Genomic DNA, 26,898 nt, shown 5'->3' with positions numbered 1-26,898 from the left:
AACGGGAGGCGGCTAACGAGCAGGCGGCTTCTGGCGAGCGGCTTCAAAAGAGCAGTCGGCACCTTTCCCATCTCGACACGCCACCGCTTCGCCTCTCTTGCCGTTGAGCAAAATCGCTGAAATCCATCAACACCAGACAAGCTCGGCGGCGTCTGATGCGAAATTAGTTCTCTCTCCTCATCTTCTCACAGCCCCTCCCCTTCCTTCTTTTGCAGACAACTCCATTAGTGTCCTGGCCAAGCATGACACGTTCCGGCGGCAGAAGCAGGAGATGTACTTCCTGCCCATCGTGGTGACGGACAACGGCAACCCGCCCATGAGCAGCACCAACACCCTGACCATCCGGGTGTGCGGTTGCAGTAAGGACGGGATCGTGCAGTCCTGCAACGTGGAGGCCTACGTGCTGCCCATTGGCCTCAGCATGGGGGCACTCATCGCCATCCTGGCCTGCATCATCCTGCTCTTAGGTGAGGTTCGGCAGACTGGGACAAAGGTTCCGTTCTGGACACCCAACCTTGGGGTGAATGTTGTCTACATGTACAGGTGCTTTGATTATCCTCCCAAAATTGAATAATTTCTGCAATTCCATTCAAAAAGTCAAACTTTCATAGATTATAGATTCAGGGCGCACAACTTATTAAGTGGTTTAAAGTATTTATTTGTGTATTTTTGCATTATTTGGGCTTCCAGCTCAAAACAGGATGTCAAAAAATTTGAATAATGTGAAGAAATCACCATGCATACTTCCCAGTTTTTTGCATGGGGGAAAAAAAGATGGATAGATGGAAGGTATTTTCAAAACAATGTGTCAATCTTCAATAGTTGGTTGGATTCGCTTTGCCTTAACCACTGCCTCGATGCAATCGCTTAAATTTTGGGCCCTGAATCTATAATCTATGAAAGTTTGACTTTTTGAATGGAATTACGGAAATTATTCAATTCATATATATATAGGATATTCTGTTTTTTTTTTTAATGAACAACTGTATGTTGACCCAGATGATCCTGCACTCTTAAAACTGCTTGGTCAAAAATGACCCAATATCGGGTCAAAAATTGGACCAACCTGCTAAATTGAAACAATTTGACCCAACAAAACAACCCAAAATTGCGTCAAATTGACCCAAGTTAACGGCTCGGTCCAATTTTTGATCCAGCGGTTTTAAGGGTGTCTTTCCACCTCCAAACAAACACATTTCTAGACCTGGGTTCACCAATTCTGGTCCTTGAGGTCCGGAGTCCTGCAGCGCTTAGATCTTTTTAGATGTTTCCGCCCACTAGCACACCTGATTCATATAATCAGATCATCAGCGTGCCTGATAACGATCCTGATCTTTAGTATCAGGTGTGTTGGTAGGCGGAAACATCTAAAAAAAATTCTAAGAGCTGCAGGATTCCGGACCTCGAGGACCAGAATTGGTGAACCTTGTTCTCGATAGTTTTAGGAGCTGGGCACGACTCGGTTCCCAAACATGGATTCTTGGGCACAAGTTAACAGAAAAGTTTGCTATCATTTGCTATGTTGATTGATTTTCTCTGGGTGATCCCAATTGCCCCACCAAAAAAACATTTTGTTAACTTCCAGCCAGTTTACAGACCAGGGAATGTCACATGATCTGGTTTTGGTCCATTGGTACTTGTCACTCTCAAACTGCACTCAGCCCAGATTGTTACAGCACATCAGAACACCTCCGACATGACCAATCAACCTCTGCTTAATCCAACTGTTTTGCTACACTCAGACCAAAGATCAAAAGCTGCTTTGCCCGCGTTTTTCCAGTGAGTTTGACGATGATGTCACGAGGGATTCTTCCTTCTGCTATGACAGGAAAAAAAAAAATGAGCATCTGTAGTCCGTCAGGTGGCTGGTGGTTGTGCTAAAACTTTGGCTAATGGGTAAGTGCTATTTCTATCGTGGTTCACAGCTCATCGGCTGTAAACAATTACTGTACAGTAAATACACTAAATCGGCCAACTTCCTCGCTCACCATTTTCCAAGCGTGCTGTTTTTTTGGCTTGGTACTGGTATTGGAAGCTGGCTGGCTGTGTTTTACAGCTCCCGGTGCCCACAGACTGCAATGATTATTTTGTCCTGCACAAGACACAATGTGTTTTTTTCCCGGACCGTGTGTGTGTGTCAACATCCTCAATGGCACAAACGCGTCGATCGTGTGGTCTGGCACAAATTCGCACCTATCGGCACAAACTGCATTGTTTTTATGTAATTGCATGGCGATTCGTGTTCTGTCTGACCACAGCGTTACACTTGTCTAACAGTGATTAAATTGAAAGAAAGATGACTTTTGTTGTGTTACAGTTTTGGAGTTACAGTATATTGAAAAATTCAAATTTTGGGAGTAGGACTGTACGCCATGTGCACGCCTTACCACTGACGAAAATCAGACTACTGAATTCAATTTTTTTTATTGTTACTTGTATTTGTCAGTGTTACGGCAATAGATGGTGTACAGTGATAGATATTATAACATTTTTAATACTTCATTTTATTTTATTAACCATTGTTACACATTATTAACATTTTAATTCTTCAGTATTGACCTTGTCGAAATGTTTTGTGTCCTGTGCGGAGCGGGTGGTGTTGATTTCGGTGTAATCTGGCCTTAAACTGGGACATACTATTTAGTCTAAAAAGGTTCCTTCTCGGCGTTTTGTGCGAAAACACATTTGGTCCTTGAGAACAGAATCTGTTTTGAACACCCACACCTGACTCGCTCATGTAAAATACCCAGAGAGTATGTTTTGTCTACAAATGAAAGAGAGGAGGTCTTTTAACTATAAGAAACCATTGTACATGCGGAAGAACTACATTTGACACTCTGAATCCCACCTGTTTAAGTGATGAATTAGAGGCTGTTATCTGTCCAGAGATCTCTGACTGATTAAAAATCATTTTTGCAAAGGTATATTTTTCTTACATTAAATCTATCTTCAATTTTGGAACACGCAAAGAGGACAAAATACTTTTATTCTTCTTCAACAGTCATACTCCACAAATTAGCATCAAGACAGTTGTCAATTGTCTACAGAAGATATACAGAAGGTCTTTGGTTGCTAAATTGTTGCCAGTCATTGAAAATTGAGCTGTGATGCAACAAATGAAGTCGTATTTGTATCAACGTTTGCGATGGATGAACTTGACCTGGTTTCTTCCCGTTTGTCTCCTCCCCTTGTGCTTGGCTCTTTCTCGGATAGTAATAGTGGTGCTCTTCGTGACGCTGCGGCGACACAAAAACGAGCCGCTCATCATCAAGGACGACGAGGACGTGCGCGAGAACATCATCCGCTACGACGACGAGGGCGGCGGCGAGGAGGACACGGAGGCCTTTGACATCGCCACCCTGCAGAACCCGGACGGCGTCAACGGCTACCTGCCGCGCAAGGACATCAAGCCCGACCTGCAGTTCATGCCGCGCGCCGGCCACCACTCGGGTCCCAACGGCGTGGACGTGGACGAGTTCATCAACGTGCGGCTGCACGAGGCTGACAATGACCCCACGGCGCCGCCGTACGACTCCATCCAGATCTACGGCTACGAGGGCCGAGGGTCGGTCGCCGGCTCGCTCAGCTCACTGGAGACCACGTCATCCGACTCGGACCAGAACTATGATTACCTCAGGGAGTGGGGCCCTCGCTTCAGGAGACTTGGGGAACTCTACTCAGTGGGCGAGAGCGACCGCGAAACCTGACCTGAACACAAACACAACAAGACTTTCGGAATTTTCTTTTCTCTTCTGTCCACGTGTGTATTAAGCGCTAGAGCTCTATCGGCTTTTAGAAACAGAAAACAAGAAGAAAAAAAACACAGGCCACTTTTTTGTATTCTTCTTAGAGTCGAGGTATAGCAGTCATCCACATCGTAATCGTTGCGCCGAAACCAACCGTCTTTTTACTAGGAGATTCTTGTGGAGTGTAAAAACTTTAGATTCCGTTGTGGAGTGTCTAGCAGTGTTTTGGGTGTTAGTCATTGCTGTGACTTCCAGTAGCAGAGAGCCGGTCGGCCTCGTCCAGTCAGAGAATCTTGAACGGACTTTAAAGCAATATGTGGTCTACCTTACAACAATGAATGTATGCGAGGATTTGAAGAACAAACAAAAAAAAAAGACAAAAAAGGGTGTTGGCTTTGGAAAAAAAGTGACTTTGTTATCATTTGATATGTTCTCTCTATGGTGGCCACATTTATAAACTACGCTTTATACAACTCTTTGTATTTACATGCTACAGATGGCTCCGCCGCCATCGAGCTAGCCTATAAAAAGACAACGTGAGGACAACAACAAAAAATGTAGAAACTCTGAGGCCTTCTTTTTACAGAAGCAAGTTCAATTGTAACCTAATGCTTTGTTTTCTTTTGTGTTAATTCTTCATTACCTTTCATGAGTTTTTGTACATCTTTTCCTTTCCATGCTGACAACTCCACAAATAAGTGGTTTTAGCCCAAGATATAAACTGATTGCGGTGTTAGCATCTTTCTGCTACCCGCTAACTCAGCATTTGATTTGCCAGGAAAAAAAAAGACACAAATCCAGCCCGTGTGCATATTGTGCGTACACTGTATGATAAGAGTAAAAAAAAAAAAAAAAAAAAAGGCTTGTGCTGTACATAGCATTTCTGCTAACGTCATTAGTTTCAGACAAGGCTGGTAGAGAATTTCAAGTTTCCAAAGTGTAATAAGGCAGTAGACTCAAAGGTCTACCGACTAGCGCGTTCTACCTTCCGCTCACCTTTTCTGCCGTGCTTTCAATGCTTATCAGTGTGTTTGTTCAATTATTTACTCCCCTGTACTGTAATCTCTCCAGATTACCCTGTATCGTTTCCTACTTTGTCAAATATATTTTTATAAATAGCGCTGAATGGTTGCTGTCTGCTACTTAAGGAGTGGTGCAAAGGGGGGTTGCAGAAGAGGATCAATTTGGAGAGGAATCAACGCGCCTTCCAGATGGCCAACATATTGACTATGGTTGGATACGTACCTTGGTTTTAAGGTCAGGGTTTGGTTTGGATTAGGTTCATTCAGGGAACAAAATACAAAACAAACTAATTATGTCTTTTGTGTGAAATAAGAAGAAGAGAATTTTAACAAGTACAACAGTCACATTTTGAACAGTCTGAATTATTATGCTTTAAAAAATAATGAGGTTTTAGGGTTAAGAGCTTTGTATTAAAAAGTATGGGGTAAGCGTTTTAGGTGGTTAGGATTAGAGTCGGAGAAGTCGTGCTAGCGTGAGGGAAAGTGTCAGACTGTAGGGTTTGTTGTGTTTAGAGTTGGTGGTCGTGTTAGGGTTAAAGTTAAGATTTAGGATTAAGGTTAGGTTTTGTGATGGGGGTTAGGGAGTATGGTAAGCTTAAGTCTAATTTAGGGTTATGTTTAGTGTTTAATTTAGTGGTTTGAGTTGCTCAAATTTGGGGGAAGGGATAAATTAACAGTTCTAACTAAGAACCCCATTGATTTTGAAGATACTTAATACTGAAGATTGGTGGGAGATGAAGCAAAATTTTCAACATTCTGGTAGGATTGCATGATAAGGATGAGGAGCAGGTTCTTTTCACGTTGGTCATGTACTGAGCACGCAGGCGTACATATTACTCTAGGTAGCAAGACCGTTCCATTTCTACAATTCTTGTGTCTCGTAACCTTTTAGAGTTGTGGTTTGGTTCGGGTTGGTTGTTATCACCCTTTTTCTTTAGCAAAGTCAGACACCACCAACTCAAGGTGTTCAACAACTCACAGAGTAGTTTCCATTTGATTTGACTTATTTATAACAGAAGTTAAAGCAAGTGTTTATGGGAAATGCGGTAAATTTCTATCGACCGCTGTTGCTGACCCTTTAAAGAAACACGAGAAACGTACCCCTGCTGTTCCAAAGCGATTCCAGTCCTGCATGATGTTCTCATTTCCGCTCATCTTAAAAAAGTGGAAAGGAGAAGTCCGACCGTGTGTATGAGACGGGAAGAAGAAGGGAAAGAAAAATCTAGTAAATTGGAACATTACATCAGAAAATAAAGTCCAAAGAAAGCCTTGTAACACCTGCACGCTTGTGTTTCAAAAGCTGGCAGTGTGAAGAAACAACAAGGCGGACGAACCGCTCGTGTTGAATCGGTTGTAGGAAGGCTGATGGCAGGTTTATGCATCATCTAACAGCGGGATAAGCGGCCCTGTAGCTTTCCATTTCCTACGCTGCTCTTCACTTACTAACCAACTTTCTTTTTTATGTCTCTCTCAGTGCTATAAATGTCCGTTTGCTGTCTCTCCGTGTAGCGCACACACAAGCACGCACGCACACGCCTTTTACCACGTGACTCACCGTGCTATCCTTATAGTTTAGGAATAGAAATAAACCAAACAACTAGAACTAGATTTCGAGTTTAAAGAAAAAGACATTTCCCCTTGTTAGTTATTGTAACCGCCACTTTACATTGGAAATGGACCAAAAAATAATCCATAGCGTCAAATAAAACCGGTGCAGTGTAAATCTGCAAATGAGAAAATGTTGGTATTTTCGCAGACCTCTGCAAGCTGATGCAGCCTGGCACATTACATGATGTACACAGATGACTACCAAAAAATCCCCAAACCAAAACAAAGAACTTTGCTGTCTATCCTTATGCCACACATAGGAAAATTGACTTTTTACCTACTTGACTCAACATGCTATTATTACAACATTGGGGGGGGGGGACATCAAAAACCTTATCGCTCGTCGCCGAGCAACACGAGGAAACGGCGGTCGCTGAACGAGTCTTTCATACCTCCAAGTTGTTGCCTATGAGGACATTTTTATTATTTTTTCTTTTTATCAGGTTGACATTATGAAGTGTTAACAGGAAAGTCAGAGCCTTTAGTGCTGTGCTAAATAAAATGGAGGATGACTCAAAGGCTGCTGGCCACTTCCCTTTGAACGCAGGGAACACCTTCAAAGTTCTCAAATGTTATTGGCTTGGACTTGGAAGGAATTTTTTCTCCATTGGAAATAATAGAAATAGAAATTAACGTACATTCTGGCATGATTTTGAAACCTTCATTAACTCCATAAGCGAGCGTATGATGTAAGTCATCATAAAAATAAATATAATATACAAAGTGAAAATCAGGGGAGGAAAAACAGTTTGAGATGAACTACACAAATAAGTGCTGCAGCCACACGAAGAAAAACGAACGTGTGTGCGTGTTGAAGTCCACTAAAGGCGCACACACTTTTTGTGTGCCACACTCAGTAATGGATAACATCAGAAGCTTTTGTTATTTATGAGAATGCTGAGAATCAGATAAAGGCCAACAAAGTCTAATCTCCTGACAAGATTAGCGGGGAGGCAAGATCGCAACCACGCTCAGAAATAGAAATCAAAAAGAAAAAAAAAATGACAACAAAAAACAGTAAGGCGGGGGAAATTGCATCATATCTAATCTCCTCTGCTCATAGAAAAGTAAATAGGAAGGGTGATGAGTTGTACTGTAACACAATATTACCATTCTGATTCATTATAAAAAGCTTTTCTTCCCTATGATAAGGATTAAAACATGATGATGTAACCCTTTCATTCCCACTTTGACCAATACTGTCACTCAGACTTTTCCCAACTCTGTCCTTCTGCTTATCTCTATTGTACATGGCGGTGGTTATCATAAATTACTTGCAAGAGCAGCCATCACATTAACCACATAGCGCGTATGTGTGTATGTCATCTATTTCTCTTCTTCTTTTTCTTTAACTCCTGGATAATTTCTAGTTGTTCTGTCTGTTTCTACTGTGCAATGTGGCAGTTAAAAAAGAGAGAGAGAAAAAAGGGTTTATTTTATCGTGTACCCTATAAGTGCTGGTATATGATATTTTCCCCATTTTAAGTTATTTTTGAGCTGTGTCAAAATTCCTCATTCCAAGATCGATTATTTGAGCTACTCAACTGCTGGATTATGAGCCCATTATGGGCTATTTATATTTGGCATTGACTCAGCAGATGGGTTGTTTTGCTTCAAACGTCATGACGTCATCACATCGAGACTTCCATCCACCAAGGACTGCTCTGTGAGGGTGCAAATTACCTCCAGGAGAATTTAGCCTCATAATGTGGTAAATTATCCATCCATTCATCCATCTTCTTAACCGCTTGTCCTCACAAGAGTGTGTGTGGGGGGGATTACACTCTGAACTGTTTGTCAGCCAATCGCAGGGCACACGGAGACAAACAACCATCCACACTCACAATCACAACTATGGACAATTGGGAGTGTTCAATTAACCTGCCATGCATGTCTTTGGAATGTGGGAGGAAATCGTAGTACCTGGAGAAAACCGTAGTACCTGGAGAAAACCTACGCAAGCACGGAGAGAACATGCAAACTCCACCCAGGAAGGCTGAAGCCCGGACTCTTTCTCACGTCCTCAGCACTGGGAGGCGGACGTGCTAACGGTGTTAGCCGAACGCAGCTAACCAGTCAACCCCGGTGCCGCTCGTGTGGTAAACTAATGATTGTTTTTTAAAATTATATATTATTTTTGCACATTACGTACTGTTTATAATTCACATTGCCTGTGCTGTGTTACCTATTGAAGTAGTATCTTTGTTTTGTCGAGGCTCACTGGCAAGTTTGGCTAACAACTTAGCTAGCCAATTAGCCGTTAGCACTGAAGCACACACTCTTGTAGCATTTCTGTTTTTCTTCTTGGACTTTTACTAAGTCAATTATGAAACTTGTTCATGACAGCTGTGTTTATGTCCATTTTGAGCTTGCCAGCTAGGGTAGCTTGTTTGGTTTGTTAGCTTACCAGCTATTTTGCCAGCTAGCTTGCTAGCTAACTAGGTTATAGCCAGTTTAAAGCAGGCAAATTCAACCTGGGGACACAGTTTCTTAATATAGTTAGCACAGATTACATGTACATTACGAAAGTAAAATCTCTCATATGCTCTATCACACGAATGTTACAGTGTTTGTAGTAAATTCATTCATAGATTTTGGCATCACTTGCTGTGGGTTTTAGGTTTAATTTTAGTTGGCTACAGAATGACAAAATCCCAGGTATGCCATTCCATAATTTATTGATGCCTATGTCTTGCTGCAGATGAAGCTGGGGAACTCGCACTGAGACAGCTGCCTGCCTTTCTTCCACCTGAAGTTTAAAAAAAAAATTGCAAGACACACCATTCAAGAAGACAGCTTGGCCTACATCGACAACATTCATGTAAGTCTCCAGCACATTTAACTGAACTCAACTTTCAGCAAAGGGCTGGACATGAAGGTAAAATCAGACAAAAAGGCAGGTAAAACAATCGATTAAATAACAAAATCAGTAAAAGCAATAAAACACTAAAATAACACTAGAGTCAAAAGGCAAACATATAAAAATGTGTACAGACACCGGTTTGTTGAACTATACTTGTGGTCATAAAAAATAACTTAACATAACATAAATAGCTGTTTTACAAGCTTACAATGCATTCACCGTAAAAAAATGTTGACACATTTTTATTTTAACACATTTTGAACCTGATTTTATCTTCTGTTTTTGTCATTCATGATTATCTTCGTTTGAATATACATATTTTGCTGAGTTTGTGTTCTATCTCGGCTGCCATCTTGTCAAATACATTAGGCCACTTGAAGAAAATAGAAAAAAGTTTTTGATGGTTCTAACTGATATGTTGCTGTCGATCACATTTAACTTTACTTTAATTCCGCCACGTGATTGTAATAATTCAGCCACAGTAACAGTGGATTTGTGACATATCAATTACATGACGTTATCTTTAGTCCCCATAAAATAATGATTCCATTTCTGCAAACATTTTTACCACCTACCGTCTTGCTTTGCTGTTGCTCTCCTCATCCCATCAATCATCTAAAATGTTACCATAGAAATGAGATTGGATTTTTGTGTTTTGGGTTGGGCGTTGGGCCTTGATTTTGATTATTTGTAGTCCTTCCTTAAATTTCTATTGACCAACACTTACCAGTACCAATAATATACACCTGACATGCGACTTTTCATATCCGTTCCGTAAAGTAAACAGCATGAGCCAGAGAAAGTAAATAAGCAGGCCACAACAACTCGGTCCACTCTATGGGAGCAAACTTTCTTCCTCAACTAGAGTGCACCTGATCCTATTGTTTACCGTGATATTTCTATTTCTCTCGCGAAGATCAAAGTGGACCAAATTAGACGCGCAAACACTGATGAATTCCAACGTGAAGGTTAGCTAGCTTGAATAAGTTCAATCGTAATGAGGGATAAAGAACAGTCAAGGGGGTTTATTTGGGAATTCTGCAGGGATGTTGTTATTGTGAGGAAAAGGTAAGAAAGGGGTTTTGTTGACGTGAATCTCTACGCAGGTTTTTTAATTAATTATCTGCTGGAGGCTAATGAACTGTTTCATTGCATGCAAACATTATCGAACACACGGCGAGTGTAGCGAATTGTAGGACATTTGTATTTGCAAACAACAATGAAACGTAAAGCTGTAAGCCCGGACGAACGGGTATTTGCACCTGCTTTTTTTGGGGGCAAATAATGCCACGGAGGGGAGGGTTGGGGTGGGGGTGGGGGTCTGCATATTGTAACAATCCAATCTGTCTAGGATCTGAGCTTTGAAGGTATTTGTAGTACAGGTCCTGTAATCTGCCATTACTGGCTTGTTTAAACCAAATTGGCCAATTTCCTGTTCAATTGCAGTTATGACCCTTTGAGAATTTCATGTGCTTCCTGTTATGATAGACCAAAGGCTCAAAAATTCATTTGGAAGAGTTAGATCAGGCACAATCTCTGGAAATGACAACAAATGATGTAAAATGTCCGTCAACCTGTGCATTAGGCAGCTTTTCGTTTCCCATGCGTCCTGTCATGATGAACATGCAAGAGGGATTCTGTCTTAATCTAATACAGGACCCTTACAATATCACTAATAGCACTTTCCTATCAATGTTGTTTGCACTGTTTGTCCCACTTTCGCATCATCTGGAGCCAGGAAGAGACAAAAAAAGAAGCTCTTAAAATGTAAAAACAGCCTCGTTGCTGGAGGCCAACATGACACATTTAGGCTGTGACTGACATCAAACTATTGAGAGATGTTTGTTTAATGATCACGTGGCAGACACATTTGCACAACGGCAGTGAAAGCAAATCAAGCAGGAATTTTTTTGAGGAACTTTTTGCGGCGCTTGGCAACTTCAATAGTCAAAAACAACACACAAGACAGGGTGGACAAAATGTTGACAAGACAGGGTTTGATGATTACCATTATGAAACGTCCCATGATATTTGTTTTATTACTTTGTTTGATGAAATGTGTTTATTCTAGGAGTCTCAAAATTAGTGCGTTAATTTAAAATTCCTTTAACGCTACTTTTTTTTTTAAACGTGCAATTAATGACCGCCCCTTACTTGGAAAGCATATATTGGAGGAATTCCAGTTGCAACGAAATGTCCACGTCAAAATTGAGCTGAAATCAATTTAGCATGTATTTGTGGAGACTGGGGTCAAGTTGTAATTTACAATTTTAAAAATGTGCAGAATTTCACAAGTGACTAAATGTTAAAGATTAGATAGCTCTTAATATGAAAACAAAAATGCACTGAGCTGTCACCAATGTCTAACAAATGCAATTATGCCACCTAGTGGCAGAAAAATATTTCTTTAATGACTAAAAGATGCAACCATATTTCTATTAGTTCAACATTTTTGTCCACTTTTATGTTAACAAGAGTGTGAAACTTTGAAAAAACACATTTTATTGTACATTTAGAACAGATATAAAAGATGCAATTAATCGTGAGTTATCTTATTGAAGTCATGCGATTAATTATGATTAAAAAATTGAATTGCCTGACACCCCTACTTTATTCATTTTTTTCTATTAAGCGGACCTCAAAGGATTGTTCATTTGATTTCTTGTAAATATACATCCATTATATATATATATATATATATACTGCTGATCCTTGTTAGAGCTTTGTTAGCTAATGTAAGTTGCTGGGTCCACTCTACGACTTTTATCGAGACCCATTTACCCGATGAGGCGAAGACGATCAATACATAATCATAATTAGGAGGAAGAGGTGCTTTGATATTCTCCTTGAGTCTTACAGAGTAGACAATGTGTAACTGGATTACTTTTTAAGCAGCAGCAGCAGCCATGTGTTTCCTTTACCAATGCTTACTGATGCTTTAAACAGAAAAAAAGTGATGAGAACATGCAAATGAATACTTTTCCAATTGTCACATTTAATCATTCAAGCTAATTACTTAAGAGAGAATTAAGGCGAGATGAATCATGTTTCATTATTTCGAGTCGCGGCGGTGACAAGAGTGTTACTAATTACCGTTTTTCTTTTCGGCCGGATTTAATCATTAAAGCTAATTACTTGAGCCACAAAAAGACCTCGGACGGTTTACACTAATACACTCATTTATTTTACAATATGAAATACCAGAAAATGTAATGGAGGAAAAAAGCCTTTTACTTTGAACATAAAAAAATAGTCCATTTTGTCAGTTGAAAAATAATAAATAAATAAGAAGGAAAAACCTTAAAATGAAAGTTAAATAAGAGAGAGGCAATGAAATTATTTTGACACAGAAAGTCATTGTCATCATTATTATTATTATTGTTGCAGTATTTTAGTTTTCACGATTGTAGGTGAGCAACGCATGATGGCGAATGAAAGTCGAATAATTTAGTATCCTATGGAGTTCTTCAATTCGCCCCCAAAATCTATTTCAATTAAAGTTTGTAACTTCTTTCATCCTTAGGGAGTAATTCTGCATTACAACAACCAGAATTGTTGCTTCGATATGATGTGGTTGTATCTGTACAGCACCCTTGGGCCTCTTGAAAGGCACTAAACAAACCAAATTTATTATTATTTTCTTCTTCTTAATATTATTATTATTGTGGGAATGCTGGAAGCAGATTGCAGTTCACGTTTTCTTTTTATTCATTTGTCATTTAACTACAATTAAAAAATTGCAATTTTCACATAATTTACCATTTAATATTCTTTATAAGCATTCAGCTTCCAGCATTCCCACGCAAATTCTAATAGTTATAATAATAATTATTATTATTAACATCAAAATGGGTGACAACAGCTCAACTCATTGCTAACTAAAATGCGTCATTTCTGGTCCGTCATTTTGTTAACGTCATATTCAGTGCCACCATTGTTGAGGCAGTTAGTTGGTGCCTATCGTGGCAACAATCTCCGAACTTGTTGGTGGACTGCGGTGAGAGATGCCGTCAAGCTGAAAAATGAGTCCTATCTGGCATTTTTGGCCTGTGGGACTGCAAAGGCTGCAAAGTGGAATGCAGCTTTGATGATCGTTGAAGCAAACACTCGGACACGGGAGGAGTTCAGTGAGAATATGGACAATGACTTCTGAAAAGATCCAAATCCAGAAAGTAAAACCAAACTGTGGCAGTTTTTTACATTCTAGACCGGAATTTGACACCTGTGGGTTTGAGTCAGGGGGAGAATAATTTCTAATTCTGAAGGCCTTAAATCCACCGAGATGCCTTCCTAAGAGGAAGCAGCAGCGATTGAGGACTCTGACTTGGGCTCTCATATTCCTAGTCAGTTTGATGACTCACGTCAAACGTCACAATGTTTTATTGAAACATCTTAAAAGATGCTACAATTCCTGAGATGATATTTTACAAGATGGCCACCGGGAGCGGGATCTGAAGGCACCCCCGGTGAGCTGGCAAATGGCAGGAAGCTGCCGCGCTGCCGCACAGCGGGTGTGCTGGGACCAAACCGGCGGATGAATCTTTCATTCTGTTAAACAGGAAGACGAAACATACGAGGTCGGCTAATACAGCAGATGTACAATTCCTCTTCTGCGCGGCTTTCATCATGCTTCCCGCGCTTAACTAGGAAATACAAGGGAGCTTTTGATGAGGGCGACTTTGCCTCAAAGCGACCAGTCCCAGTCCGCCAGACGCCGTGCCGTACATTCAAACGTGACGCAAAAGTGATGACTTGCAGGAAGTGGTGAAGAGGTTAGGCTTTCATATGGGAAGAGAGGTTGTAGCTGATGTCCAATTATTAGCCTACTCACACCTAATGATCTCCCCGGGAGACATCCACAACATCTTCCTCGCTGCTCTGCGCCTTTTTTAAATTTGACCTCCTCCCTGCCCATGTTTCACCCAATACTTCTCTCTTGAATTTGCTTTTGCTTTTCTGTCCCTTTGTCATGTTTATTGTTTGTCAAAATTAATTTTGTGTTTTTTTTTCATACAGCATAACTCACCAAATTGTGTAGGGCTGTTCATCCCGATTCGGATTTGCATAGAGATCCTGACGTCACGTGTCTCAAAATGGCTGTGAGCGCATCCGTTTTGGCAGCACAGAAAACGCGTCTTCCACTTTGAGTAAACGGCAAACGTCACACTTTAACAATGATTGTCAGCTGCCACAACAAGAAGAGGCAAAAAAAAAGGATTGTGCATGCTCCAGACTACCAAAAGAGGAACCAATGCATCGCCAATGTTACACTTTGTACATGGTGACTGTTTCGTTCATTTGTGCTGCCACGGTTTAACAGATATTACACAGTTGAATTTAATAACTGACCAACACCATAAAGAAGACTTTTTGATAGTATAAATGTCAACTTTGATGGCATTTTTGCACATAAAGGGGAAATACATCTGGATTGTACAAACTTGTAAAGCCTTTGAATGATCAGATTTGAAAGCACTCACTGGCAACAGAGGAGGTAATTCCACATTAGCAGCGTCGCCAAGTTGGGAAAAAACAAAACAAAAACATCCTGACACTTCATCGGCAATCCAACATGTCCACCTCGCACATGTATATCATGTTCTTTTTATCAAAGTGTGTCAATGCTGTTGGGCGGAAAGTTGATGGATAAACGCTAGTTTTCACCCTCCACGCCATTGTAGCCCATTAGCCAATACTTTCCTGCCACGGGGGGCGTGTTCAAAGAAAGTCACGTGACTTCAGGATCTCTATTATCTCTATCTCTATTATTTATTTATTTATAGTTCTTTCGTGCCGACTGGAATATTTTGAAAACTCAGTCCATGAAGCCAGTTTCATTCTCATCATGGAATAAATTGGCCTATCCAAAAGTATTAGAACTTCAAGGTCAATTCCTTTGCTTTTGTTGTATACTGAAGACGTTTGGGTTTCAGATCAAAGGTTGCATATGAGACAAAAGTTGAAAAGTCCACCTTTTGTTTGAACCCACCCACTTTTCAAGTAAGCAAAAGTCTTGGAACAAACATGATTAAATTAACGTAAAGTGAATAACATTGCTTATTTGGTGGCATAACAAATTGTTGCAGTCATTTGAAGTTCTTTTCCAGGCCTTTACTGCAGCCTCTTTCAGTTTGTGTTTATTGGTGTGTTTTTTAAAGAAGCCTTAGATTTACTAATGTTTCACTTTACCCTACAACAATTAAGACTGTCACCGTTAATAATTAATGTATTTACGTTATCTTATTTCCCTGTCATATGAGATTTATTCTTTATTTTTTACGAAAAAAAATATTATTTCAAATTTTCTTATAGGTCATGAAAACATTTATTTATTTATTTTCATATAGGCCTACCATTTAAAGCGCAGCTACCGCCATCACAAATGTAAGACAGTAACTAACCTGAGCAATGAAGCGTTAATGCTCTTCCTGTGCAGGAACGCTAATTCCAAATTGGAATAAGTTGGGCCAAGAGTTAAAACTATGCATAAGAGAAATATATTAAATGCTTATATTGAGAGTGGACAGCAATTTGTTTTTAGCTGCATATTATTATTATGATTTTATAAAGTGAATCATGCAAATTCAATCTTAAGTTGTTTTTTTCTAGGCCTCAGCAACACTTTCTAATTTATGTTCGGAGGGTAGTCATAATAAATACGTGCGTCTGCCTATTTTCCCTTTCAGACAACATGCATACGCATTTGTGAGTGAATGGTTTGTTGTGAAAATATGTCTGAATACATTAATAAAGTGAAACTGAACTAACTGTTGGTTTTGACTGAACAAAAGACTAGAAGTAAGTCATCTGCATGCAAGGCCTCCAAAGCAAACTTATAAGATGTGGAAATGAAAATATGCTAAAGAAGACACAGCATTAACTCTAAATTAAAGCCTGGCCTTTTAATGGCTGCCGCTTTGTCCTGCAGGCTGACTTTGTCTCGACATTAATAACGGCAACATAACAGAGACGGAGTGTAGTATTTTGTCTTAATAATCACTCTTTTCTTTAATGATGCGGCAGAATATTAATATCCATCTTGGCACTGGCTCTCTTTGTGTAATTAAATGCAAGCAAAGCAGGCCTGCGTTTCACTTATTGGGTTCATTTTTGTCAGCAGGTTTGCCATAATGCGTCTATCTGAATTTCAAATGATGAATGAAAATCCAGTGCTTAGCGGAGTAATTCCATTAAAGGGCCACATTATGGAAATAAAGACAAAAACCTACATTGTGTAATTTAATTTTCTGTGTTTGCCTTCTCATTGGGGCCGCCACGCATGAGGCCATCCTGCCAATTTACTAATATTTAAGTGCCTCCTCTTCCCTGAAAACCGCATTACTCCGCGCATAATCAAACATTTGCATCCAGGCGCTTGCTTGCGAGAGTGTGTTTGCATTTTACAGCTCAATTTATTCAACAACTCAACCACTGTCCTAAATTAAATGTGCACGTTTGACAAGATTTTGTGGGAAGTAAACCTCTTTATTCCTGTTACGTCTGATCTTGTGGAGTTGAGATATTAGTTTTACCTTTTACGAGTCATCAAAGTTTGCCGTCACGCTACGCCCACAAACAATGATAAAAATTCAAATGGTTCATAATTTTGTGTTATACATCTATGTACTATATGAGTGGTTGAAATGTATTACAAATTGAATAAAATCGAAAGAACAAGTTGTTCGTTGAAGAACATCCCAGAAATGGCCAACTTTACACACACAAGCACACAAAGACAAAAGCTCCGTTTTGTAATTTTGCATTGTCCACTTCAAATTTGGTAGAACTAAGACCAACTCTCGGGGACAAGCATCTGCTTGGCACTATGAGAAAGCCCTGTTTGGCTCATGTAAAGAAAAACGAGTACAAAATCTCCAGAAAGATAAGGCTGGAAGATCCTCTGAAGGAAGAAACCTCGATTGCTTGAAGGATGATTGAGTCTTCACAATGGACTGTTTCCTATAAGGACTTAAAGCGCTCCAAAGAATGAGATTCTGCTGAGCTCTCAAAAAGAGACAGAGAAGAAAGAAAGCACTTTCATGGAATAACAATGAGGCTTTTGTTGTGACTGGTTTCCTTTACTGCGATGCACCTTCATGATGTCTGTAAAGAGACAAGATGGTAGCGTTGACACGGAATTACGGCAATATGGAGATGGTTCTTGTCACAGCCACTCTTACCCTGCCTGTTGAATGTTTGGTGGATTTCAGACCACAAACCTTGTTTATATTGAATGAATTCTGACGTCAGATGTCAGAGATCAAAGCAGATCTTCAATACAATGCAATGATATGTCTGTCAAATACAATCGAACCTGAAAGGTTGATCAAGCAACCCACTCCATGAAAATGTGATTTGTTTAAATTTAGATCTTAGATCTCCACAGTCATTAATCAAACTAGATATTGTCCCTTCTGTAAACCATCATTATTTTTTTCCATCCGTGAGGTTGTGGGTTCAATCCTCACCCTTGGTGACCAAGTCGAAGTGTCCTTGAACAAGACACTTAACCCCAATTTGCTCCCAGTGGCCCTGACAGTGCCCTGCATGTTTCACTGTTAAGTGTCATCCATCTGTCTATTACACATTGTTCAGATTTTGGAGCAATGGGACAATTTTTTTTGGACAAGTTGGTCTTTGAACGATCCCTGGAAATTACACAAAAATGGCTACTTCAGGCCAAAATGGTTGACTTCCTGTGTGTTTTCATAGATCTTTTAATTTTTAACACAACAGACATTGCAAGCAAAATCTAAAGTTACTAAAAGAGCAAATACTTGCTACGCACACTAACAATAAGAGTGCTACTGCCAATTATTGTAGAGGATGTGTAATACAGTACACTTTATTCTAGTGTGGCAATTGTTCCCTGGGGTCACCCAGGCACCCCCGACCCGCATCGCTGCACGACTCCCAGGGGAGCCCACCCCACTATTTGAGTAGAAATGATTTAGGTAAAATTTTGCCACTGTGCTCTACTGTAGTCACAAGCAAAATCTTAAATGTTTTGCAAATTAGCATCTCCCATCTGTCTAGTTTAGGTCTGTTATATTTCACAGTGACCTGCCCAAAAGAACCCTAAAATGACTGCTTTGGTGACTCTGCACCTTTTCAAGCAGTGGACTTTGTCAGAAGACACATTTGTTTAAAACACAATATAACTTCAGAACATATTTGACATTAAACTGTACTTCCAAGAAAGAAACCTAATTTAAAAAAAAAAAGGTTGTAGGAATCAAAGTGATTTTTCCTATATTTGAATCGATGACATGTGAGGTTTGATACCCACCAATAATGTTTTCCTAACGAGATGAAACGCCTTGTCAAAGGGGGGACAATACCAGCTAACAGGTGAAGGGAACGAAAAAAAAGATTAGTGTTGTTTTCCTTTGCGATGCGGCATGAATTTAAAGCCCTCTACTGACGTGGCCAGCCTACATTCTTCTAAACATAGTCACTCTTGCTGCTGGAATCTGTCAGTCTGAATAGGAATGTGGGGGCTTTAAAAACTCCCCTGGCAGACATTTGACTGACGGAGGAGGCGGAAGTCAAGCATCCAACGGCGAGTGCTTGGGCGGCGTAAAAGTAGCGGTCCCGACGCAATGAAGGCCTCTCACTCAGGAACAAGAGTAGGACATGGGCGTCCTCACAGGATGAATGGGGGGGACTGGACATTTTCATCCACTTAATATAGTTCATCATCTCTCTTAAACAGTTGCCTCATTTTGCTCCTCAGGAAAAAACTAACATTTAGTAACTGATGATCTTGGACGCTATTGTTGACAGACTGAGCATCACCATCAAAATGAGAGTGCAGCCCTCTGATATTTGTTCTTTGATATTGACACGGTTGATAGAGCCCTTCTATATGGACCGGCTGCTAATATTACGCTGTTTTCACAGTTTGGCCATATTAGTCCCCGGGGAGGCTACGCATTGATCAGGTTGATACTGTGCAACATTTTGGCCACTGAGCCCGTGTGCACTTCCATTTCTCTCTGTGTAAGGAAACAACATTCCAGTCCAGTTAGCCGCTGGTCGCAACCGTGACATCATCTGGTGATGTCATTCAAGAAATATAAATGCAATTACCTACAGTATGATGAACACACCAACTTTTTCCTCAAAATGATCATAAATGTTTGATGCCATGTTCTGAAGTAGGCAACAACTCTTGTAGGTGTTTGTCAAAGTACGAGCCCTGAATTTGCACAAAATGGCTTCTTCAAACCAAATGGCTGATTTTAAATGTAAGATTAATGGAGTTTGAAAACCGAGGCAATTATTGAACAACAAAAAAAAGTATTGGTATCGAGGTGAGTTTATATGCCAAGTGCTGATGTTCTCTAAATACTTAACTAAACCTTCTTTATGTAGAACCAACCACTTGATTTAAATAATAAATGTCTTTTGCAAATGCAAATCCCCCACAGGTCAAGGCCAAAGGCCTGAAGGTGTCCTATTAGTACGATTCCCGTCTCACCAAGTTTAGTGCATGTTGCGACCTGGCGCTTGTCATTAAGCAGCCGAAAATGAACAGAGTTTAAGCACAGACATGCCGGTGGCATCGTTACAAACTGTATCCTAAAGGTCGAGGCGGTTTCAGGCGACAGGCACAAATCATTCACAAACCATACCAAGCACTCCTTAAATTAGGTGCTTTTCAATATCGATGGTGGTGGGCTGAAGATGCCGCACATCCCACCAACTACGTATTGTATTTATACACCGTCACATCTGCGCCACTTGAAGTTATTCGTCTCTCATTTTGGGTTTTCTGACAATGTTATCAAGGATTTAATTCAAAGCTCCAACACGGCGGTGGTACACCTGCTCCCGGATAAAACAGCACATGGGCTCCGGAGTGGGCCAACACTGATAAATCTTGCACGTTTCCTCCGTGATGTGTGAGAAGAGCCACCAAGGGAAGGCACTTCATCACCTGGAAAGGCCCTCTACGAGCCGCCTTCATGACTTCCCGGCCTCATACGGGAAGAGAAAATGGCACTCGTAATGTTTCCAGGCATGTTTGGTTCGAAGGAAATGGTTTCATCTATCAGTTTCATGGGAGACGGGAGGGAAAGGGGGGGACTGTGGATACGGACAAGTGGACCGGAAACCATGCAAGAACTTTTACTTTCTTTGGTGTGGGGATGCTGGGTTTGTAGCTTAAGCTGCACCCTTAAATTATGTTTTTTTCTGTATGAAATGGTGGCTGGGGAATGGATTTTATTGATTAATTAATCTACGATTGGCTGGCAACCAGTTCAGGATGTACCCCACCTACTGGCCGAAGACAGCTGGGATAGGCTCCAGTGCACCCGCGACCCTCCTGAGTATAATCGGATCAGAAAATAGATGGATAGATGGATGATTAATTCATTAAGTTCATCCAGTGAGGTTGGTGGGTCAGGGAAAAAATGAGCACCTAACAACATTTGGAAACCAGAACATTTTTATTATCTAAAGACCAATGGGATCTACTATAGCCTCAAGACAAGTAAAGACTAATGTAGTTTTAAGAATTATAGAGTTTAAAGTTTGCTAAAGAGTGGTATAGGTGATGGACCAATAAAGACTGGTATACTAGTTAAAAAAATGATATTGTTATAGTTGAAATAATAATATAGTTTGATTGATTGGTTTATTGGTCCCCGTGGGAAAAATAATTTTTACCAGACTGTACAGGAAGAAGACAACTTTACATGCATCAAAGACAGACAGCAGACACGACAATATACAGGCATATGATGGGTTGGAATTGGTCAGCGGGGCCGGCTGCCGGGATCAGGCTTTTCCCGAAGCGGGCCCTCCTGAATTTGATTGCTCTGAACCTAAAGACTTAAAAGATTGAGTTTACACTGCAGGGCGTGATGCCCAATTCGGATTTTTGTTAAATCCAATATAACGCAAACCAGGCTTTTGACGACGTATGAATCGGATGTGCGCGGATGAGCTTTCACAGTGCAGACGCATCGCATACATATCCGTCTTGCATCCACATATGAAAGAGGCCTAGGTCGGGTGTGAAAAAATCGGAATTGTACCGATCAAACTGCATGAAAAAAATCTGCTACTTGGGAAAAAATCGGAATTGAACTGCAGTGTGAATGCAGCCTAATACATGCTTCACACGGTGCTTAAGACGAGTAGCAACCGATGTAGTCTGAAGCATACTGTAGTTTTAAGATTGATAAAGACTTGGTAGAGTCTAAAATTTAATAAAGACCATTCTGTGACATTTGATGGCGGAAGCGTTTCTTTAGTGTTCATGTTGTCGTCAGCTAGCCTTTTGCTGTGCTCCTTGCAAACTTTTTGCAAATGAATCCAACAAAACATCTTGCTCATTAGGCGACTTTGCTGCAGCAAACTCCAGCAGGGGAAGTCTTTGTCAGGAGTTTTGTTTCTTATTACCCAGAGGGCTTTGCTGCCCCGTGTTTCCTCTGCAGCAAGTCCCCGGGTTACACCGGCATTATCTTCTCATTGCCTCGCCCCTCCCTCCTGACCAAAAGGCACCGCTGGCATTGATTAAAGGTGTGCTAAGAACCTGCTTATGTGTTTAAATTATCTGGGCCCGCTGCTTTGGGCGGAGAGTTTGCGGCGGCGCCTTTGGGGAGAGCATTATTTCTGTGATGGAAATTCTTTGAGGATCACAGCTTTGCATCCTATTTGGTTGCACCGCCGCCAGGGACGCTACAGGGCTCCAAGGTCATTAGGAATGCATTGATTCATTCTTGAGCTCTGATAGATGGGCTAAAGTTAAGAGAGCAACTGAGAAGTTGCGGAGAAAAAAAACAAAAAAATACATTGCTGCCAATTTTGTATGGGCTAATTATAGTCAAGGCATTTTTGCAGTTCAAGAAACCCTCAACACTAAGCTGAAATACTTGATTGGACGTTACAGTTCCCCTCAAGACGCATTGATTGCAGCTGTTGAAAGTCATATAGAATTCATCAGGATAAATCCACGCAAAGCTAAACATAGCTGTATGTAGCTTACTGCTTACAAGAGTAGACAGAAAATCAGGATGGCGAGACAAATTGCCTCTCCTATTTTTGGCAGTATTTCTTGCTTTCATTTGCTGTTCTGTGCACTCGAGGGTCCATTGATTGCCTCTGAAGAGTGACATGGGAAAAAAAAAAAACACACTGAAAATAACCCCGGAAACTAAAATACTGAGCATCAATCCAAAGTCACAGACGTCAGGTTAAGCTAAGTCATTTGCAAGTGAAGGCATGGAGATCTGTGCTGCTGACTCGCGTCATCTGATGTTTCCTTTCCAAAATAAAACCCATCTGCCTTCAAAGATATTAGGTAGCGCTACTTAAAACACCACACAACCATTTGCTGTACTGATGAGAGCTGCAGGAAAGCTGACTAGCATGACTAAACTGATCACAATATTGCTAAAAGAAATGTAAATAAAAATAATTACGGATGTTATCAAGTTTTTTCAGTACAATACATCATAATCAGCAACCCTTTGTATTTGGACACTGGACATGGCAAATTGTAAACAACAACCAATGGGAAATTAAAAAGAAAACATCAAGATCCCGAAATGTGTCATGAGAAATCATGTGATCATGTAAAAATCATGTGAACCCTCTGCAGTAATCTACTTGTCTTCTGATAGACTCAAATAGCTTAACCCGCAGACGTCCAATCATACTTTATCTAGTGACCTATTGTTAGACTATTGGAGACAGAGGAACCTCGTGGCTTCAGGAAAACATTCTAAAACATTTTGTCAACAACTTTTTTTTTTAATCATTCTGGGGAAAAAAAGTCTGCAGTCCCATGTTTTATCTTCAGTCTTCCATGTCCTTGTCTACTCTACCTTAACCCTGTTAACCTCAAACCAACAAACAAGCTACTGAAATATTAAAAAAGATCTTGCAGTGTCGTCTCAGGCATCTTTTGTCATCTCTAGCCAAGTGTAAACTTCCTGCACTTGTCAAGACGCTTGACTCAGCGACCGAGATATTTGCAAACATAATTACGAGAGTGCCACTCAGCCTCATGCAGACCTTGGTGAAAATTAAACTGTGCCAATCACGCCTTTCTCCCCAGCCGGGCACCAGGCAAGAAACCTGAGCCAGGTATTTGTTCGGGGAAATCGTGTTAAACACCGCAAAGCTGAACGACAACCAAGGGCATCGGATCCAGACGCTCTGTTCATTAATTAATTAGCTTACAGGCCATTGAACTCGTCTGTTTTTTGAGAAACAGAAGCCGTCGCTGAAACACTGCAGAGCCTGGGACAGGCTTTTGTGGTAATTGTCTTGGTTGAATTGCGCTGGTCTGCACCACCTGAGCCCAAACTGCCGGAAGGAACCTCGGACGACCGGACATATGTGGCCCCCATGATTCACCGCAACACCTGTAACCTCAGCACCGCAGCTGTCTGACTCCACGCCGACATGCCTTTCATCATTTACGAGTCTTAAAGGACAACATCTTCAAGATGAAGAGAAACCCGAGGGACGCAAACTAAATCAATTAGCCGGCCTTGACTTACTCTTCGCATATCCCATCTGCAGACAAGTGGAGTGAGATAATTCACCCCCCCTACTCCTGTGACACGTCTGCCAACATGTCACAGAAAATATACGAATGAGAGGAACGGTCCAAGTCGTGAGACGGCACGCCACTCCTCGTTGTTTCTGCCACAAGCCAAACATTCGGATCCCACAGGAACGCTGATGCCATAATTCCACCCACAATATCTCTGCTGCTGAACTTTGTTTGAAGAGAACTTTTTAGCTACAAGGGTGACATATAGCTGGTGAGTTGGCAAGTCAAAGTCCACATAGTTTCCGACATTCAATGTTACCTTTTTGTTTTTTTTCAGTGAAATCTCGCTGTTAGGGAGTTAGGGACCAAATCCCAATGTGAATAGCAAAATTTTGCAAGTAAATGATACCCTGCCCCCAAAGGTTTTTAAATTATCAAATTAACAGATTAAACCCCAAATATGTCCCAAATTATGATTACAAAGCATTTCAAATATGGAGTAATAACAGCACTTACTACTTTTCAATTCTTCCTTTAATTATGTTTTTGATTCAGTGATTCATTTATCACAAATAATTCTCTCTTTAGTTGGACACGTTCCTTACCTGACATTGCTGTTAACTTCCACTACGGCCGACAACAATCCAGACCTTTCTCTGTATTGTCTTAAGAAGTTTAACAACCCTGTGTTCTACGGCATCCCTTCCCCGTTGAACCTCTACTGGAATCCTCCTCTCGGATGGCCAAAGCGAGCTACTTCCTATGTTCACATGTGGGACTCTTATCCTCTCACAGAAAATGGATGCATGCATAACAATTTAGCAGTGTTGAAGTTGAGTATTGGCTTCTCCTATGACAAACCACAAATCTGCAGGTTTTTTTTTCCATCTCTAATAGTAAACAGACCATTTGATTAAATGTGTGCTCAGATAGTTTCAGCAGCTAACAGGGCTATGGTAGAAGGTGTTTTTTATACACTCCCACTATGATACAAAAATCATTACAGTGATCTAATCTCACTACAGGTGGCAAATAGATTATAGTATACTGTTGACTTATTAATTTCACCTTTGGTTTAGCTTTCTAGCATCTTGATTTTAGTATCTTCATTTCATCAAAGTTTCTGCCAAATGCTTTCACAGTGCATTTGGCTATTTGCCTGTGCGTTATTCCCAGCTAAATTGTCAAGGCAATTATTAAAGTGATCAACAAACACTGTTTTCGCTCCATTTGGTGTTAATTTGTGCCACTTTATTTTCTTTTCACTCTCTAGTCTGTGCAAAAACTTTCTTCCTGTTTACATTGTTCTGATAAGTAAGAGATTCGAGTGATGTCACGTGGTTTGTGATGTTTTGGTACTGGTTATTTTTACCGAACATGAAGTGAACCAGGCAGGAAATGGACTTTGTTTACAGAAACATAAACCCAGGCACATTCACACGTAGCTCTGTGACTTTTTTATTTAGTTAATTTTTTACATTTCTTTTAGCGATGTTGTGATAACACAGACAACATTTGGTCATGATAATTGTGGTATGAAATGTTTACACATTGAGTGCCTGTGGAAAAAAAGCATGTACTGTAAGTCCACTTAATTTCACATACATGTATGCACAGTACCCTGTAGTGGTACTTTCTTCCCTATGGTTACAAGCTGAAATAAAAGCAACATACGCCAGAGTTCTTCACTAGAAGTGAATATTAAACAAACATATTCATGTACTTGTTCTGACACATTGTAATTGAAGGCACATAAGATAAAGCGGCCCCAACCTTAGTTGCTGCCAAGGGCGCACGCCGCCTCTGAAGGCAAATCTTAGGCAATCCTTGAAACTCATTTGTAACGAGCCAGAAAATAAATGAATAAATAGACCTGCTCGTCTTTTGTTTCTGCCGCGCCGCCTCGATTAATGGGATTTTCGACCTCTCTCGCACACAAAATGTAAGTGAAATGTTTAGAAGGCAAAGACGACAAAAGGTTACTGAGGGTGAAGCGAGGAGGATGGATGCTCCAGGAGGGGAGCTTCATTTGTATGCATGCTTAGGTGCATCGGTGGACTAAGATATTGCACACTTTTGCCCATATTTGTGCTCATACAGACTTCTTTTGCATCTACTGGTTCACCAACCCGATAGTTTGGGTTGAAGGGAAGAAAAAATTGTATGTCGTACTATCTCTCCTTTAACACATCATCACATCAGAATCCACTAAAACAGAGAATGTCTGGAATGCTCCAGGGTTTGCTCTCCGGCTGGTGGCCCCTGCGGGGCCCGGGGGTTGTCCCTTGGCGCTGCCGTGGCCTGGGGGGCCCTGAGGTGTTGCGCTTGCTCGGTCCTGGCAGGGGTCGACGGCTCCCCTCTTTGGTGGAGATTTTCATGCATGCCAGATCCACCACACCAGCATCTATCGAAACTCAGACACAATCTGCTTCTTCCTCTGGTCGTTGAATCGGTGGAGGGTGGTGTCTGTGGATCTCATTCTGCTTCGTCTGTCCTTCTTTCCTTTCATCAGTCTCTCCTTTGATCTCTTGAGGTCTCCCTGATTTGTTGGAATTTGGATGTTTCTGGGGTTGGTGAAGGACTCTGGTTGGTGGCCTGGTGGGTGGTGTCTGGTCGGTGCTGGATTTCACTTTCCTTTCTTTTCTTTGGTCCTTCCTCAGGTCTTCTGACGGCCTCACGGCTCTGGCTGGGTTCTGAAGTGTTCGATTTAGGTGAACGGTATGGGATTTTTTAATAGGTTTTAGGTGAACTAATGAATACACTCACACGCACATACTCTCCCACATACAAAATAAAAATTAATAAAAATTTTTTTATATATATATATAAAAAAAGAGAGCAATGATGATAACATGTCAAATCGGTAAAATTACCGAATGAACAATACTGAGCTCTCCAGAAAAAAATAAAATAAATAATAATTTGATTTTCCCCTTCTGGGGAAAATTAAAGCTTCTTCTTCTGTCTGCTCACGGATGTCTGAGGTAGCCAGGGTCAAAGGTTGGAAGATTTTTGTGGATTGCGCATAGAGCAATATTTGCGCTTATCAGCAGCGCATTGCAATGTCTTCATCACTTAGATCGGGACAGGTTGTGCATTATTACCTCAGCCCTAGGCGACATTTTGACGTTTCGGCTCTGG

The 26,898-nt window shown here is 40.8% G+C and overlaps 1 protein-coding gene and 1 long non-coding RNA gene across 5 annotated transcripts in view; both read left to right on the top strand.

Annotated features, from left to right (window-relative positions):
- The window catches only part of cdh8 (cadherin 8), a 145,587-nt gene extending 140,637 nt beyond the window's left edge, over positions 1–4,950 (top strand). Inside the window, exons 11-12 of one of the 3 annotated variants that reach the window (XM_077564175.1) lie at positions 216–467; positions 3,220–4,950. In XM_077564175.1, coding sequence (XP_077420301.1) covers positions 216–467; positions 3,220–3,707 — 740 coding nt within the window. In that variant the 3' untranslated portion in view covers positions 3,708–4,950. Of the gene's footprint in view, positions 1–215; positions 468–3,213 lie in introns of all 3 variants that reach the window. The other 2 variants (XM_077564174.1, XM_077564176.1) reach the window with 2 other exon arrangements.
- Positions 4,951–8,043: 3,093 nt separating this feature from the next.
- LOC144050712 (uncharacterized) overlaps positions 8,044–26,898 on the top strand; it is a 93,017-nt gene continuing 74,162 nt past the window's right edge. For both annotated transcript variants that reach the window (XR_013293908.1, XR_013293907.1), the window contains exons 1-2: positions 8,044–8,475; positions 9,078–9,197. This is a non-coding gene — a long non-coding RNA (uncharacterized LOC144050712). The remainder of the gene's footprint in view (positions 8,476–9,077; positions 9,198–26,898) is intronic.

Source organism: Vanacampus margaritifer, chromosome 4 (genome assembly GCF_051991255.1).
Source record: "Vanacampus margaritifer isolate UIUO_Vmar chromosome 4, RoL_Vmar_1.0, whole genome shotgun sequence".
NCBI classification, from domain to species: domain Eukaryota; kingdom Metazoa; phylum Chordata; class Actinopteri; order Syngnathiformes; family Syngnathidae; genus Vanacampus; species Vanacampus margaritifer.
This window is presented reverse-complemented; position numbering and strand designations above follow the sequence as displayed.